The 16,097-nt window shown below is 51.0% G+C and overlaps 1 protein-coding gene across 1 annotated transcript in view; it reads right to left on the bottom strand.

The window, feature by feature from the left end:
• Positions 1 to 5,202: 5,202 nt before the first annotated feature.
• The window catches only part of SRL (sarcalumenin), a 38,361-nt gene continuing 27,466 nt past the window's right edge, over positions 5,203 to 16,097 (bottom strand). The window contains 5 exon segments of the mRNA XM_042921362.1: positions 5,203 to 8,506; positions 9,736 to 9,969; positions 10,692 to 10,808; positions 14,748 to 14,843; positions 15,621 to 15,722. Coding sequence (XP_042777296.1) covers positions 7,695 to 8,506; positions 9,736 to 9,969; positions 10,692 to 10,808; positions 14,748 to 14,843; positions 15,621 to 15,722 — 1,361 coding nt within the window. The 3' untranslated portion in view covers positions 5,203 to 7,694.

The following is a 16,097-nucleotide window of genomic DNA, read 5'->3' as shown; positions in this document are numbered from 1 at the left end:
ATGCGCCCCCTCCGGGAGCCGGTCCCGCCGGAAAATCTGCACCCGAGTCGGGGGCCAGGAGCAGCTGGGGTCCAGGGCCCAACGGGGGTCCTAAGTAGGGCCAGACTGCTGAGGTGGGCTTCTTCCGCCGCCTCCTTACGGGGCTCCCGTATTGGCCCCCAGCTCCTAGCAGTGGGGCGGCGTCTGGGGGGGACGCAGACCCGGAGCCCTCCAGCCGGCAACCCATGGACCGCGGGTTTGAGGGGCACGGCTCGAGGGACGCTGTCTGGGTTGCCAAAATCGGCTGCTTGATTTGATGCCAGGCTCTCGCCCCTCGGTGAGCCCCAGTGCTGCTGCCCGCCTGACCCTGCTTGTTCATGGCTCTCTCTGTCTAGAAACTTGCAGTGGCCTCAAGCCCAGACTTCTTGACCTTCCATCTAAGGGTTTCCCTAACCCACCTCAACTCACCTTGACTCCTCACTGGCCACACACAAACGTCTCTCTCCCTTTCAGAGTCTGGGCCCTTGATCTTCCCCCCAGGATCCGACCCCCCTGGTCTCTGCCCTTCCAAACCTGTCCAGCCTTCAGAGTGGAGCTAGAATTCCACTCCCTTTCTAAGCTCAGAACCCCCTGGGTGTCTCAGTATTCCCAGGAGAGTCCTGATGTTATGTAAACGGATTCTCCTCCATAAAGGTAATCTGTTAACTGTTTAAATAAAAAGTCTGCAGTGCATGGGTTTAACTTCTCAAATAATTACAAGTGAGAAAGAAAATCGTTTGCCACCCCCCCCCCCCATGTGACCTGGGTTATGATAGGGGCATATGGCTACTTTATCCCCCAGGATTTACCCAGTCACTCCAGTTCCATGTCTTGGGTCCCTAACTGGATCATTCACTCCTCCAGAGCAGAGATTATGCCTGCACAAATATGTGTAAATTCTAAATCTTTTGAAATTTTGGTAGGACAAAATTCAGAAGTTTGGAGAAAATGGAAATATAACCAACAAATGTGTTTGCATTCTTCACAAATACGAAATCACTCTTTTCAGTGTGTCAGAAAAATGTACTGTCACAATCGGTCTAGGCTCCAGACTAACACAAATCAATGTAGAAGGGATAGTTGGATGGGTAGAAAATTGGCCCTTTGGTTTGTCATGTTTTAGCTGGGTGAGCTGGGGCTTAACCTCTCTGGGGATGCAGCTTCCTCATGCTGGATTTGTTTTTAGGGATAATGAATATGCCTTCTCCATCTACATGAGCAGAGTGAGGGTCAAATGTGAAATGGAGTTAAGGGTTTCTGGGTTTGTTTGGGTTTTTTTAAAAGTATTTTGTTGTTCAGGAAATAATCCTTAATAAAATTTTTTTAAGATTTATTTTTTTAAGGAATCTCTACATCCAACATGGGGCTCAAACTTACAACCCTGAGATCAAGAGTCACATGCTCCACGGACTGAGCCAACCAGGCTCCCCCCCACCCCGACCTTAATAAATTGTCTAAAGCAGGGGCACCTGGGTGGCTCAGTCGGTTGAGCTTCCGACTTCAGCTCAGGTCATGATCTCACAGTTCATGAGTTCGAGCCCCACGTCGGGCTCTGTCCTAACAGCTCAGAGCCTGGAGCCTGTTTTGGATTCTGTGTCTCCCTCCCTCTGCTCTTCCCCTTCTCACATGCTGTCTCTCTCTCAAAAATAAATAAGGATTAAAATAAATAGTCTAAAGCAAATGACGGTTAAATGTTTGAAATTTTGTTACTAACACATGTCAAGGTGCTGACCAGCCATTAGAAAAATCCAGCAATTCTAAATTTTTGCCAGTTTCTGAAGAGGAGGGAAAGGCCTTGAGATCAGCAAGAACAGTGTCACCAAAGGTAAGCCTGGTCAAGTAGCCTAGCATGCCCTCACGAGAGTCAGGTGCTAGATGGAATTCTGGCCCTCCTACTTCCGGCAACTCAACCTCTCTGACCATCAGTCTCCTCATCAGTAAAATATGAGTAATAATCATAACATTTACAGAACGCTTTCTGTGGGCTGTGTACTGTTTCAAGCATGTTGCATGTTTTAATTTAATCCTGGCAACAACCCCACAGAGAGAGGGGCTATTAGTGTCTCCATTTTATGGGTGAGGAAACTAAAGCGCAAAATTATGTCATTTGCCTAGCTAGGGTGGCCCAGCTTGTTAAGTGGTGGGGCCCAGGACAAAGCCCAAGCAATCTGACTCCAGAGTCTCTACTCTTCCGTGCAAGATGGCTCCCTCCCTGAGGGGCTGTGTGAGGATCCCATGAAATAATACATGAAAAACTCCTGGCCTATTCCTTGGGTTTGTGGCTGCTAGAATTACCTCATTATGTCAAGGTATAAGTGTAGGAATATCTATAGGTCTATAGCCCGGTTCCTGGCAAGAAGAATACTCTAGAAGTTGGTTCCCTTCCCCACTGAAATTTTGAGAAAACATTAAAGGTTCCACAGTGCAAGCAGACACAGAAAATGCTCATCTGTTCGTGTTATTTTTTTTATCCTTTGGATAAGAGGTCAGTATAGGGAATCCCTCAGAACCTGTGGAATACACCTTTGGTACAGGCAAATTCATGCCTCTATTCCATTTTGTTTTGCTTACGTTTCCTTTTTACAGCCTCTATGGTCTTCTAGAGAAAAATTTAGGTTTCCCTGGATTGGGAAAAGCTTGAGCCTAATGTCACAGACAGAGGAATCGGCGTGAAATGTTGCCAGTGCTTGTGAGTTTTTCAAGGCTCAGACTTTTCCCCTTGGTTCACCGGGGTGGGACGCAACCACAAAGCCAGGGCCTGGTAGGTGTCCTCCTAAGGCTGGGTCTTCCCGCGTCTCCACCCTGGGTCGGGCATCCGGTTCACCGCATGCACACACCTGCTACACATAAGCTCCCACGACCTGTAATCCACGCATCATGCATAAAATTACCTCTCCGTAGCCACACCCACCTGCTCACCCCAGACATACTGTTTTCCCCAGGACCCTCTACACACAACATTCGGTGCACAGACACCTTCTTTACTCCTCCCAAACCCGCTTACTCTGCCATTCACTCTGATGGCACACAGGTGATGGGTCCTGTGTGCTGGGCACTGTGCTACATACTCAGAGATCATTTGGTCACAGACACTCACATACACTTTGGTTTCTACACACACAGATTCTACATGCAGGTATTTGCACGCCCTTTCACGTGTAACCACAGGTAACCCCCACATATTGAGATACATACACATACCTGTGGAGACATTCTCTCCATTCATGCCCCTTATATCCCCTGACTATATTCAGAATGGTCTTGGATTTTGCTTTCCTCCATGGCATTTTGCTTTCTCAATGGCAGACGATGTACAGATGATAGGGTACGAGGCTTGTGCAACAGCACAATTTTGGACATGCTGGCAGGTTCTGGTGTGTTATGTTTATCTTCAAGAGAGACATCACCTCCCTCCCTTTTCCTGGCAAAGCTCCATATTTCTCCCAGTCCTGGGAAAACACTGGCTGCCGTCCTGGGTGGGAGAGCTGACCTGGGGGAGGGCAGTGGTGGCCTTAGTTAGGTCAGTCTTATCAGTCACTGACTGTGGACTGTGGACCCTTGAATCAGGAGGAAAGCGAGGGAGAGGGAGGCAGCGAGCCAAACTGCCTCCTCATTCCTCCCTGAGATCAGCACCTCCCGACTTAGGAAAATCCAGGGCAGCTGGCCCCAGCACCGAATTCTTCATCTTCTCTGAGGTGACGCCATCACAATAGCGTGTTGTCACTCTCACACTCCCCCCTTCTACTTCCAACCTCCCAGTGACTCCCCAGCTTCTTCCTTTTCAAACACACTCTCAACTGGGGGTGCCAAGTCTTCAGGAGGACCCCAGAAGTAATATTTCAAAGTAAAGGAGTTCTGATCTGAAGGACAAAGGCTCGAGGAGCCAAGTACAAGGTAGGGTGTCTTTAAAAACAGGGACGGTATGGGGGGAAGGGGGTGGGGACGCCTCGGTGGCTTAGTGGGTTGAGCCTCAGACTCTTTTTTTTTTATTTTTATTTTTTTAATGTTTATTTATTTTTGAGACAGAGAGAGACAAAGCATGAATGGGGGAGGGTCAGAGAGAGGGAGACACAGAATCTGAAACAGGTTCCAGGCTCTGAGCTGTCAGCACAGAGCCCGACGCGGGGCTCAAACTCACGGACCTCGAGATCATGACCTCGGCCGAAGTCAGCCGCTTAACTGACTGAGCCACCCAGGCGCCCTGAGCCTCAGACTCTTGATTTCAACTCAGGTCATGATCCAAGGGTCATGGGATCAAGCCCACATCAGGCTCTGTGCTGAGCTCAGAGCCTGCTTGGAATTCTCTCTCCCTCTCCCTCTGTCCCTCCCCTGCTTGTGCTCTCTCTCAATAAATAAAAATAAACAAACAAATAGGCACAGGAGGAGGCCTGGGGTCATGCCCCCATTTCTTAATTTTCAATCCTACAACAGGAAACCTCAGTTTCAAAGTCATCTTTGACACTGGGGGCTGGAAGCAGGAGGGATCTGGGGAAGAAGGCACCGGGGACGTCTAAAACAAGAGTGGGCAATTCATGGATTGTCAGTTTATCCCTAAGAAACTTAAAAATGAGGGCGCCTGGGTGGCTTAGTCAGTTTAGCATCTGACTTCAGCTCAGGTCATGATCTCACAGTTCATGGGTTCGAGCCCTGCTGTCAACACATAGGCTGCTTCGGATCCTCTGTCCCCCTCTCTCTCTGCCCCTCCCACGCTCAATGTCTCTGTCTTTCTCTCTTTCTCTCTCAAAAAGAAATAAACATTAAAAAAAAAAAGAAACTTACCAATTAGTACCCAGGTTTGGGAAGAGACGGGAGGGAGGAACAGGTGGAGCACAGAGGATCTTTAGGGCAGTGAAAATACTCTGCATTTCATTTCCTTCTACAACAACGGACACATGTCATGATACATTTGTCCAAACACGAGCAATGCACACCACCAGGAGCGAAGCCTAATGTCAACTGTGGACTCTGGGTGACTAGGTTGGACAAATGTCCCACTCTGGGGGTGGGGGTTGCTAATGGGGGAGGCTGTGCGTGGGTGGAGGCCCCGGGGCGGGGTGGGGGCGGGGGGTGTATCCCTACCCTCCTCTCAGTTTTGCTGTGAACCTGAAACTGCCTGAAAAACAATGAAGTCTTAATACGAACCCGATCCACTACTAGATAAGAGAGAGATAAAGAGAGCAAGCTGGTCGGAGGCGATCAGAAAGCACACGGTGTTACAGAGAGATTGGAACTTTATTGAGACTTCCTCCCTGATTAAATCAGAATGGAAAGAACCCTGGAAAGGTTCCACTTTGGAGAGAGACAGCAACTGTTCAGGCACAAATACTTAACAGATACTCCTCTTAGGGGAATCTCTGGATCCTAAATTTACCCCTAGTTCCCAACCCTTCCTCCCCACCCCAAAAGACAGTCAGAATCCTGCTTGAAATCCACATCCACAGAGTGGGGACCAAACAGCCCTGACAGCCCAGGGGGACCAACTGACCAGCCTGCAGGCTGCATGGAGAAAAGGTGGGTCAACGAGCGAGCAGGGGAATGGGGGTAAGAAAAGGAAAACGGATGGGACGAAAAGAGAGAAGATCACACCAATCATGCCCCCCCCCAAAATACAGATGCCATGTGAATGTATCAGCCTCCTTCCACCTGCTTCCCCAAAGCAATGGTGACATCACCGCCGTGACAATGCCTGTACACTTCTGCCCTGTTCACGTCCTCAACTGCACTGAGAAAGACAGATACGCCGAGAGCAGCTCAAGGGCATCAGGGGCATTAGGAGCAAGAGGGGAAGGCGGACTGTGGGGAGGGTACATGACAGCGAGATAAGGCAAGTGGTGATTTGTAATGAGAAGAAACGCAGCTTTTCAGGCCCTGCTCACCAGGCTCCTTGGATGCCCCGGCAGGGCCCTGTTTCTCTGCTTGGCTCTGTCCTTGGAAACGATGTCCTGGAGGTTTGGGGGGCCTCCGTTGTCCTGTGGAAGGTTCCAGGTCCTGCACAAAGCCAGAGAAGCAGCGTCCGCTGCAGCATGCATCAGAGCGTTAATAATCCTAAGCAGGGATTCCGAATTCTCCACACGGACCTAGTCTAATCACCGATGTGTTTCCACTGCCTCGCCCCCAGAGTGCTTCCTCTCTGCCTTCATCTTCACTCACTTTCCTTCTGGTCCAAGGTGACTTGCTGGTCAGGGGGGCCCTGACCCAGGCCTCCTGGGGAAGTCCCCCAGATAGCTCGCTCCCAGGGGACGCTGGCTCACTAGGGCAGAAGGAGCCCCTCCGGGCAGCCCTGGGCAGGGTCTCCTGGATTTGTGCAAACTGGCCAGCCACCTGCTTTTTGTCAAAAGGCTCCTTCCCTCCGTCCCCTGCCGCCCTCCGAGACGGCCGAGGTGGCACGCCAGCCAGGCAGAATCCTCACGACACATTCCTTCTCCACGGCCTCTGGCGTCTGCTATCTCAGAATCTCTCTTGCACAATGCGGTACACACATATTCACACTCATCGGTTCTTGAAGGCCCTGGCTTCCCTGCGGCGCGTGGGTATCAGTATCAAGTTCAGGTGGAAAATCGCATGTCAAGCCTTGATTGCCGCCGACACGGAGTGGCTGGCGCCAGTTCTGAACTCGTGGAAATTGCTCGGAGTTTTGAGTGTTGTGCATCAGGGCGTGGAGAAGAGGGGGAAGGAAAAGCCATGGCATGAAAATCAGGAGGGAACGGCTCTTCCTCAGAGAAGTTTTGGAAACTGCCTCCTCCTACATTTGGGGGGCGGAGATGGGCTGCCCAGAGAAGACCCTGATGAAAAGGAGCAAGGTCTCCATCGTCCCCTCTGAAACCCAACGCCTTTGGGGTCTGAGTTTTCCAAGACATGCAATAGACAAAGACACACTGCAAACCGATTAACCCTCTGAGCCCTTCCAGTATTTTTACTGAAGTCACTTCCAAGAAGTAAATGACCTGAATCCACGGAACACTCGGCCTCCGGTCGGGGCTGATAAAGTAACCGAGCTTCCCAGCTGGCCTAGAAGACTGCTTGGGAGAAATGGCACGGGGGAGGCAGAACCTTCTTCCAGCCTGGGGACTCCTGTTCTCTCTCAGCATTCTGGTATCCTAAACCATTCCCTCCCACCCCTCGAGGAAACAGGGAAGAGGGCCTGGGGATGGGGGGCGGGGGGTATGGTGGAGGCTCAACACCCAGGTGGATTCAGACCCAAAAGACTGTCCCCTGTTGAAGTCAACCCAAGTTGAGGAGGCAGACGGGGGCTGGAGGACAAGCAGGAGACTGTGTGGAAGGAAGCTACAAGGGACCTGAGCCCTACAGAAACCAAGTCTCTCTCTTTTCCCAGCTTATAGGGGAAAAAGGAATTTCAGCTGAGTTTAGCTTGACACTCATCACCTCAGTATACACTAGAATTTAGCTGCTCTCTGTCCTCTGCGATAAGACCCAGGAAAAGCCGGCGGGGCCTCACTCAGGCCCCTCACTGAAGCAACAAGACACTATAATTCACAGTTTCCTCTCCTCCCTCGACCCACACCCTCCCCCACCACTGGCCTCAACGAACTCCCAAATCTCCAACACGTAGTGATTCTCACCAGTGTGGCTCAAAGGGTTAATTAACCAGGACTTCTCAGACAGTTAGGACGCAAGCTCAGCCACCAACAGGAACCCAAGAATGGCTACACGGCGACCTAGTGTTTCTTATAGCGATTCTTTGGGGTCTCGCCACACCCTGTTTTGTCACAGTTGAGAGCACTGGGATTCTTCCCCAGCCCCAGGCTTCCCAGGAGGCTGGGGAGCTCCTGTGTGATGGCCCGCTCAATCTTCTCCAGAAAACAGCCCCCCATGTAGGAGCACTGCTGAGACAACAGCTTGAAACTGGAGATGGGGTTGATGCCAAAGAAGTCCTTATAGGCCTCGCGGTTGGGAAGGTCAAATTTGCTGACATTGGTCTTTGCCAGGATGGTCTTGAAGATGTAGAATTTGTCAGGGTCTTCCACAATGTCCTTAAAGACCAGTTCTCCGTCACTGAAGAAGGTCATTTTGTCCTTGTAAGTCTGCAGATAGCGGTCCACCAGGAGGGCATGAATGCGGACCCGGATGGCATGCTGGCGGATGAAGGCGATCTTGTTCTCCAACCTGTTCTCGATCACCTGGTTCAGGTCTTCCAGGAGCGAGATCTCTTCCTTGAGGAACAGGTCCCGGTGGGTGTCGGGCTTGTAGTCTTGTGGCCAGAAGGAGCTGACGTAAACCCGAGGGGGCTCTGTGACGTTGATGAGCGGGGCCAAGCTCCAGAAGAGGGCCCCATAGACCCGCATGAGCATCTGTGTGGCCAGGTTGTCGGCCTTGTTCAGGATGATCCTTATCTGGGATTCGCGCCCCTTCAGCTGCCGGAAGAGCATCTCCAGCTCCAGACCCACATCCAGCTTGGTTGGGTCAAAGACGACAAAGATGAGGTCTGCCCTGTCGATGAACCACTGGCACACGTCATTGAAGGGGTAACCTTGGGAGGGGGGAGCAAGAAGTCAAGCAGAGCAGGCTCACCCTAACCCCCCACCCCCACCCCGCGCCCCCCCGCCCTTCCAGAACCAAAGCATTGCCTGGGTTGAAGGAAGTCACGGCACTAGGGATATTCTGGGTCTCTGAAGACTGAAAGAATTAATTACGTATCTCCCGGGCCTTGTCAACCCTCAGCCAAGGACAGCCTAAGACCAGGACTGGAATTTGAGCTCTGCCACTAGCCAGATCAGGGTAACAAATGCTTCTAGGCTTTAGCATTTTAGCTACAAAATGACAAGAAGAATAAGAATACCTAAGTTGATATAAAGATTATCATGTTCTAAATAAGCAAAGCACCTAACTAAAACTGCCTATGTCATAGGAGGTGCTCGATATATTTTAATTCCTTCAACTTCTTCTTTCCAAAATGGGGAGACCAGGAATACCTGTCTTTTAATTTTTCTACAACAACCGGCCAATAATGCATAAAATTATCTGATGCATAATAGAAGAATAAAGGTTAATTTACTACTATAATGATTAGTGATAATATTATTACTAGTAATAAAACAGCCATAAAACCAAAATGAGAGTTATAAACTGAGATCCACCATCTGGGCATACAGTCCTACAAATGCCCTGCTGTGACTCCTCTCATATGACTCAGCCCTGTGTCATGGCGATACTCGGCGGCCTATGTTGTAACCCAGCGCCTGCTGGGCCCCAAGTGGCACTCCCCTCCCACTGGAAGGCAGGTAGAACTTTGGAAGGTCTGACACAGGCTTATGTGAAGCAGGCCTGTAAAAGCAACACTGGACCAGGAAGAGTTTAAGGTCGGGTTCAAACCAGACCCAAGTTAGCCAGAGGTCAAGTACACCTGGACTGGGATCCAAGTCATCCAGGCCCTTGATCCCTCGGGAAAGTCTGAGCCTCCCCAAGACAGCTCAGCCCCAGCATGGACCTCAAGGAGCTACTTACAGAGATGACCAGCCCACCCTTTGGGAAAATATGGATTGCCTCCAAACTAATCAGCCCTCGGGGAGGTAAAAGAACATGGTACTCCACACCTAAATGGGACCATGGTGACAACCAGAAGGGACTGGCAGCAAAGACTACACCCCTTGGTGTTGGACAATGCTGGCCACGCTTCCTCTCCCCTGTCTGCCTACCACCCACTGCCCAACAGCTTTCTAAGACAAAGTTTGCGCTGTTCAAACACAAGTGCCTAATTACCTCTTTCTTGCTGCTTGCGGTTCTCAATGATGCCTGGTGTATCCACAAAAGTGACCCGCTCCAGAAGTTTGTGGGGAACCTCGATGCCAATCAGCTTCTCCAGGAAATTCTGGCCAAATTTCTCAAGGGGGGAGAAGGACCGGGCGCTATCAGCAGCCATGACAATACCCTCGATGGTTTTCAGCTTGGGCCCGTGCATGAGGACCGTGAACTCAGAGGTGGTGGGCTCAGCACCTGCAAGCATAGGCATGAGGTTAGTAGGAAGGCCGTCCTCTCTGGGAAAGAGACCCTACTACAAAGTAAGCGGGTAAGCAAGGGGTTCCAGGGAGGGTTTGCCATGAGAACAGGACACTATGTTTGCTAAGCAGGATCCTATTTCTTTTTCCAATTGTGGTAAAATATACATAACACAATTTACCATGTGAACCATTTTCAGGTGTACAGTTCAGAGGCGTGAAATACATTCATGGTGTTGTGCAGCCCTCATCACCATCCATCTCCCAAACTGAAAGTGTCCCCATTCGTTCCTCTCCCAGCCCCTGGTAACCTCTACTCTACCCTGTCTCTATGAATTGAGGACTCAAGGCATCTCATAAGTGGAATCATAGGATATTGGTCCTTTTGTGTCTGGCTTATTTCACTTAATATATAGTGTCCTCAAGATTCGTGCATCTTGTAGCATGTTCCAGAAACGCATTCCTTCTTAAGACTGAATAATACTCCAAACTCCGTTATATGGATAGCCCTTTTGTTTATGCATTCATCCATCGCAAGAGGTGGGTTGTTTCCACCTCTTGGCCATTGTGAAAAATGCTGCTGTGAACATGGACTGTAGCTGCTGGGTTCTTGGGTGTAATTTTCATGATTATATTGAAGACACATACGCATGTTTCCTAGTGCTTTGACACAGGACATTGAGATACCAACAAACACACAAGAAAATCTCTCACTATTACCTGTATAGAGCTGGTAGCGAGTGTTTTCCAACCCAAGGAGGTAGTTTATCATGGTGGATTTGCCAACGCTCCACGGTCCCAGGAACAGCACCATTGGCTTGGAAGTAATCTCCCCATCTGTAGGCAGCAGGAATTAGAAATGGAAGTGACTAATGAAGTTTCTTCCTACGGGAGTGACACAGGGCGTCACACCGCATCACACAGTCCATCTGAGTGAGTTACAGATTTCCACATTGGACAAGACAGGGGGTGGCAATCGGCGGCTCGCCTCTCGCTATGTAAGTGCGATCACCCAGTTAAAACCAGAAGACATGATGCTGGCCTTACACAGATCCTTTGCACAGCGGCACCAGAGGCAGGAGCTAAGTGACATTAACAAATACTGACCCAGAGCTCACTCTGGGTGAGGCCTCCTGGTTTACATCTGGATTTACATCCCCTTCCTAAGAAGGGGAGAAAAGAGCTACCCCACGGCGAGGGGTTAAAACTCTGCTATCTGGATTGGTAACAGAAAAAACAGAGAGACAGGAAAGAGACTCACACGACCTTAGACAGCCTGGACGGGGGCCCCCTGACATCCTACCTCAGGCTCGGCCCAACACTGGGCTCAAGGCCAGTCTCAAATTAGCCTCTAGAGACCACGAAATATTTGCCAGGTCCCAAGACCAAGCACTGAGTAGGCAATTCTTGGGTTCTCGGCAGTGTCGGGAAGCACACACTGCCTGGGCCCTGCCAGTTGGGGTCCCTAGGAAGAGAAGGCAGATTCCTCCAGAGCTTCCAAAACCAGGGGGGCAGAAGGGATGTGGTCACTGGCCACTGTCTTACAGCTCTCCATTCTTGCAGCTCGTCTCTGAGCCACGGCACAGAGGGCCAGCCCTGCCTAGTTTATACCTCAAATTCTCCAGACCTCTTTGTCTCCCTGAGCCTGGCACAGAGGCCCCAAATGGTAGGAACTCTTTTTTTTTTCTTTTTTTTTTTTTCTGTTTTGATGTACAGTATTTAATTTCTTGCTTCAAAAATCAGAAGTATAGGGGCGCCTGGGTGGCTCAATTGGTTGGGCATCCAACTCTAGATTTTGGCTCAGGTCGTGATCCCGGCATTGGGCTCTACACTGAGCGTGGAGCCTGCTTGGGATTCTCTCTCTCCCTCTGCCCCTCTCCCCTACTCACACACACACTCTCTCTCTCTAAAAAAAATTTTTTTAATTAAAAAAACAAAATCAGAAGTATACCTGTCCCCAATCTGCCTAGGCCATGACACCTGGCAGAGAGGGCAGAGAGAGAGGGAGACACAGAATCTGAAGCAGGCTCCAGGCTCTGAACTGTCAGCATAGACCCCGACGTGGGGTTTGAACCCACGAACCGTGAGATCATGACCTGAGTTGAAGTCAGACACTTAACGGACTGAGCCACCCTGGTGCCCCACCTTTCAGGTATTTTAATGCATACGGAAGAAGCAATATTAGCAGATATCACATTCCTCTTTTTTTATATACAAACAGGAGTAAGTATTCCCCTTGTTCAGCACCTCACTTCTTACTGTGCTGGTTTTCTTTCTGTAAGGTGAAACTAAGTCCCAGAAGACCACAACGGCGTCTCGTAAGTGGCAGGCACATGTATAATTGCCTGAAATTGATACCATGGCCCTGCCCCATTCCTCCCTGCCTGCAAATACATGCTCACGTCTCTGGATGTCAACCCCTGGCTTGAGGACAGGGAGGGAGAGGCAGGCTGAGGGGTGGCAGGAGTCCCCAGTTATAGCCACAGAGATCCTACACAAAGTGTCTTTTGCCCAGGCCCAGGAGTCAGAAAGGGAACTGGACCTTCCAGCTCCTGGCCGAGAGCCCAGGAGACCAAGCAGGCCCAGGAGACCCAGGCCCAGGAGACCAAGCAGCGGGCTCTCTGGGGGCTGCTGTTTCGGCTGTCTGCAGCAGGGGGCGTTACTGGCATCTGCAGGAGGCCACAGGTGAGACTCAGAGGCGGCCCCAAGGCACTGCGGTGGAGTCCCCAGCACTGGGGGAGGTGAGGAGAGAGAAGCCAAGCCCAGAAAGTGGCATCCGGAGCCCCGGAACGCCCTCCCTGCAGAGCGCCCTTCCCCTGCCGGCCAGCAGCCTCCTGGGCCAAGCCGCTGGGTCTGGGGCTGCGGGACAAGTCAAGCGCAGAGGACGGGAGAGCCACGGGAGACCGCCACCTCACACAGCCCCTGTGAAGCCCGAGAGGATGGTCTGCTCTTAGGCTTGCAAGAGGCAGTCGGGGAGTCGCGAAACAGCCTTCTCTGGGAGAAGTAGACAGTCCCGGCTCCTGGTTCCAGCCGTGTGATCCTGGGTACCCAGCATCTCTCTGGGCACCAGGTCCCATCATTCCTGTTCCTGAAGCAGGAATAATGTACATCCTAAATACCCAACCCACTTTATAGCCATCAGGCACATCACATGAGATACTACGGAAACACCACTGTGAAAACTTTCAGAGGATTGACTCCCCAAAAGGGTGTGGCTGCGGGAGGACAAGAGCTCTCATACACCTTACTGTGGCCTCAGCCTGGCACCACCTAAGGCAACTTAGGGACAACTCTTAAGGAATGCTTAACTCGCGTTCCACTTTTTAAAATATTTCCCACAGATATATTTGCGTGGAATATGTAACGATTATAGTAGTGTTTGTAACGTTTGTAAAATGGCGGGGCACCTGGACGGTTCAGTCTATTGAGCGTCCTGCTCGATTTCGGCTCAGGTCATGATCTCAGGGTCGTGAAATTGAGCCCCGCGTAGAGCTCCACACCAGACATGGAGCCCGCTTGAAATTCTCTCTTTCCTTCTTCCTCCCTCTGTATGCCCTGCTCACATTCTCTCTCCCTCAAAAAAGAAATTAAAAAGTAATAATTAAAAACAACAAAAATGGAACGTGGCAAACACCCCGTTGTCCATCAGTAGAACAGTGCCCATCTTGTGTGGTGCGTGCAGAGGCTCAAGAGAAAAGTGGGGCTGCACACACACGACTGTTGTGATGTGATACCATTGTGTCAAACTAACAGAGAAGGACACACTTGTATGTGCTCGTGCACAGAGCAAATGTCTGGTCTGGAAGTATCTGTAGGAAACTGTAACAGTGGGAGTATCTGCAAGTGAAGTGGAGAAACTAGAAACAAAGAAAGGGATTTTTGTTTTTCATATTTATTTATTTATTTATTTTTGAGAGGGGGGAGGAGCAGAGAGAGAGACAGAGGATCCCAAGCAGGCTCTGTGCTGGCAGCAGACAGCGTGATGCGGGGCTCGAGCTCACAAACTGTGAGATGATGATCTGAGCTGAAGTGGGACACTTAACCGGCTAAGACACCCAGGCGCCCCAGAGATTTTTATTTTCCCATTTGTACTTGTTTTTCACTATTTGGTTATTCATTTTTTACAGGGACAAGTATACCTTGTGTTTATTGTTCTGAAAATCGATGTTTAAAAGAATCTAGGGGTGCCTGGGTGGCTCAGTCAGTTAAGCGACCGACTTCAGCTCAGGTCATGACCTCACAGTTCGTGGGTTCATGCCCCGTGTCGGGCTCTGTACTGTCAGCTCAGAGCTTGGAGCCTGCTGTGGATTCTGTCTCCCTCTCTCTCTGCCCCTCCCCCACTCATGCTCTATCTCTCTCTGTCTCTCAAAAATAAATAAACGTTAAAAAAAATTTTTTTAAAGAATCTAGACACAAGGAAAACCAACTGAAGAAGCCATAAGGAGAAGGGAAGGATTGCAGGCCAATTAGGGGGCTTAATACATGATCCCTTAGCAGTCAGGGAGCTGTCGTGGGCCCTTTGGCAAGGGAGGGATGGAAACGGGCATCGCTGTCCTTGGAAACCACATCCGTGCCACTGAAGCGTGAACGCTTGCAAAAGAAGTGATCTCCACAAAACCCTGTGCAGGTTAGGGCGATCTTGCAGGGGAAGGATGATCTTGTGGCCAGGGCATCAGGGAATTCAGAAGAGCTCAGCTCCCCGTGTCCTCACGCCCACCACTCACACAGCGCCAGAGGGCATGGGGAGTGTGGATGGGCATCAGACACGAGGGGTACCTGTGATCTCGTGCTGCCGAAGCTCGTTGTATTTGTAGGACTGCTCCAAGGGCTTGATGGACGAATGGTAGATCTTTCGAAGCCGCTGCAGCACCACTGGGAGCAGAGAAGGGTGAAGGGAGAGGGAGAAGGGAGAGGGTTCGGCTCACTCCCCAGGGCAGCTCCTCCCCAGGCTGGTGGGGAGCAGGGACCCCACTGGCAGCCTCACCATGCCATCTATTAGCATCCCTGGAGGGGCCTGGTCCACATCCCAACCCTCAGAAATCTTTAACCAAAAGGCATTCACCTCCCACCCTCAGAACCTCCTGGAATTGTTTTAACCTAATCTTCTTCTCCCTCCAGGGCAAAACTGGGAGCCCACATGATGTGAGGCACAGAAGGAGAAGCTGGGTCTAGAAAACCTGACCCTCCCCTCCCTCTGCTCCCGTCCAACCATGTGCCCTGTGCAAACCGTGGCTGCTCTGAGCCCCAGCTAGCTCATCAGTTAGTAGGAGGCAGTAAGCCCCACTGAAAGTCTTGGGTTACTATGAGGATGGAATCCCAGAAATAAAAGAGCCTCAAAAACTGTAAAAATCACAAGCCTCCCCGGCCACAGCATGAAGACTGGCACAGGGCACCAGACGACAACACTGGGATCGGTCCCCTACCCTTGCAGTGGCCCCTCTGTGTGGATCGCCTTTTCTCCTCCCTGCCAATCCACAGCCCCCACCCCAGCCTTGGATGCTGCTCTCAGAGCCTCTTCCATGAAGCCCCCCATGTCCAGGGCTCTCAGGCCTGGGTAGCCACCGGCCTCGAAGCCCAGCCCCTGAGGCTCTGCCTGGCCACTGGTTATGTAGCTGCCCAGCCCCGGCTCCAGATCCTTCCTCTGGTTACCAGAGTAATCATCAACAGGCTTGTCCTCATTCAGCATCAGAGTTTTCTCGATGTGGGAGCGGTCCCTCATCGGGACTTCTTCACTCACATCCTCCACCTCTTCTGGGGAGAGAAGCAGAGAGCAGAGTTAGGGCGAAGCTAGGAGCTGGGCTCTAAGCCCCTGGAAGACTAGAAAGGGCACAAGAAAGTGCTGCGGGAAGGCTCGCCAAGTTCAACTGAACAGGGTTCTGGCTCTAGGAGGGACTTTCCACAAATACTGACTGAGCACCGACCAAGGGTCGGGCACTGAGCTTCATGCTGGGGATGCGGTGGTGCCCAAAACAAAGCCCCTGCCCTAGGGGAGTTTTCCAGCGGTCCGGTGGGGACACAGGGAGAAATCCTCTCGAAAGCTAAGGTAATAATTATAGTCTGTGATGTGGCTACGGCAGGAAAGAGCCCAGAAGCTGTGAGGGGCTAAGAAGGGTGCCTATGAGGTCT

Source organism: Panthera leo, chromosome E3 (assembly GCF_018350215.1).
Source record: "Panthera leo isolate Ple1 chromosome E3, P.leo_Ple1_pat1.1, whole genome shotgun sequence".
NCBI classification, from domain to species: domain Eukaryota; kingdom Metazoa; phylum Chordata; class Mammalia; order Carnivora; family Felidae; genus Panthera; species Panthera leo.
The sequence above is the reverse complement of the archived record's forward strand: the minus strand, read 5'-3'. Positions and strand labels throughout refer to the sequence as shown.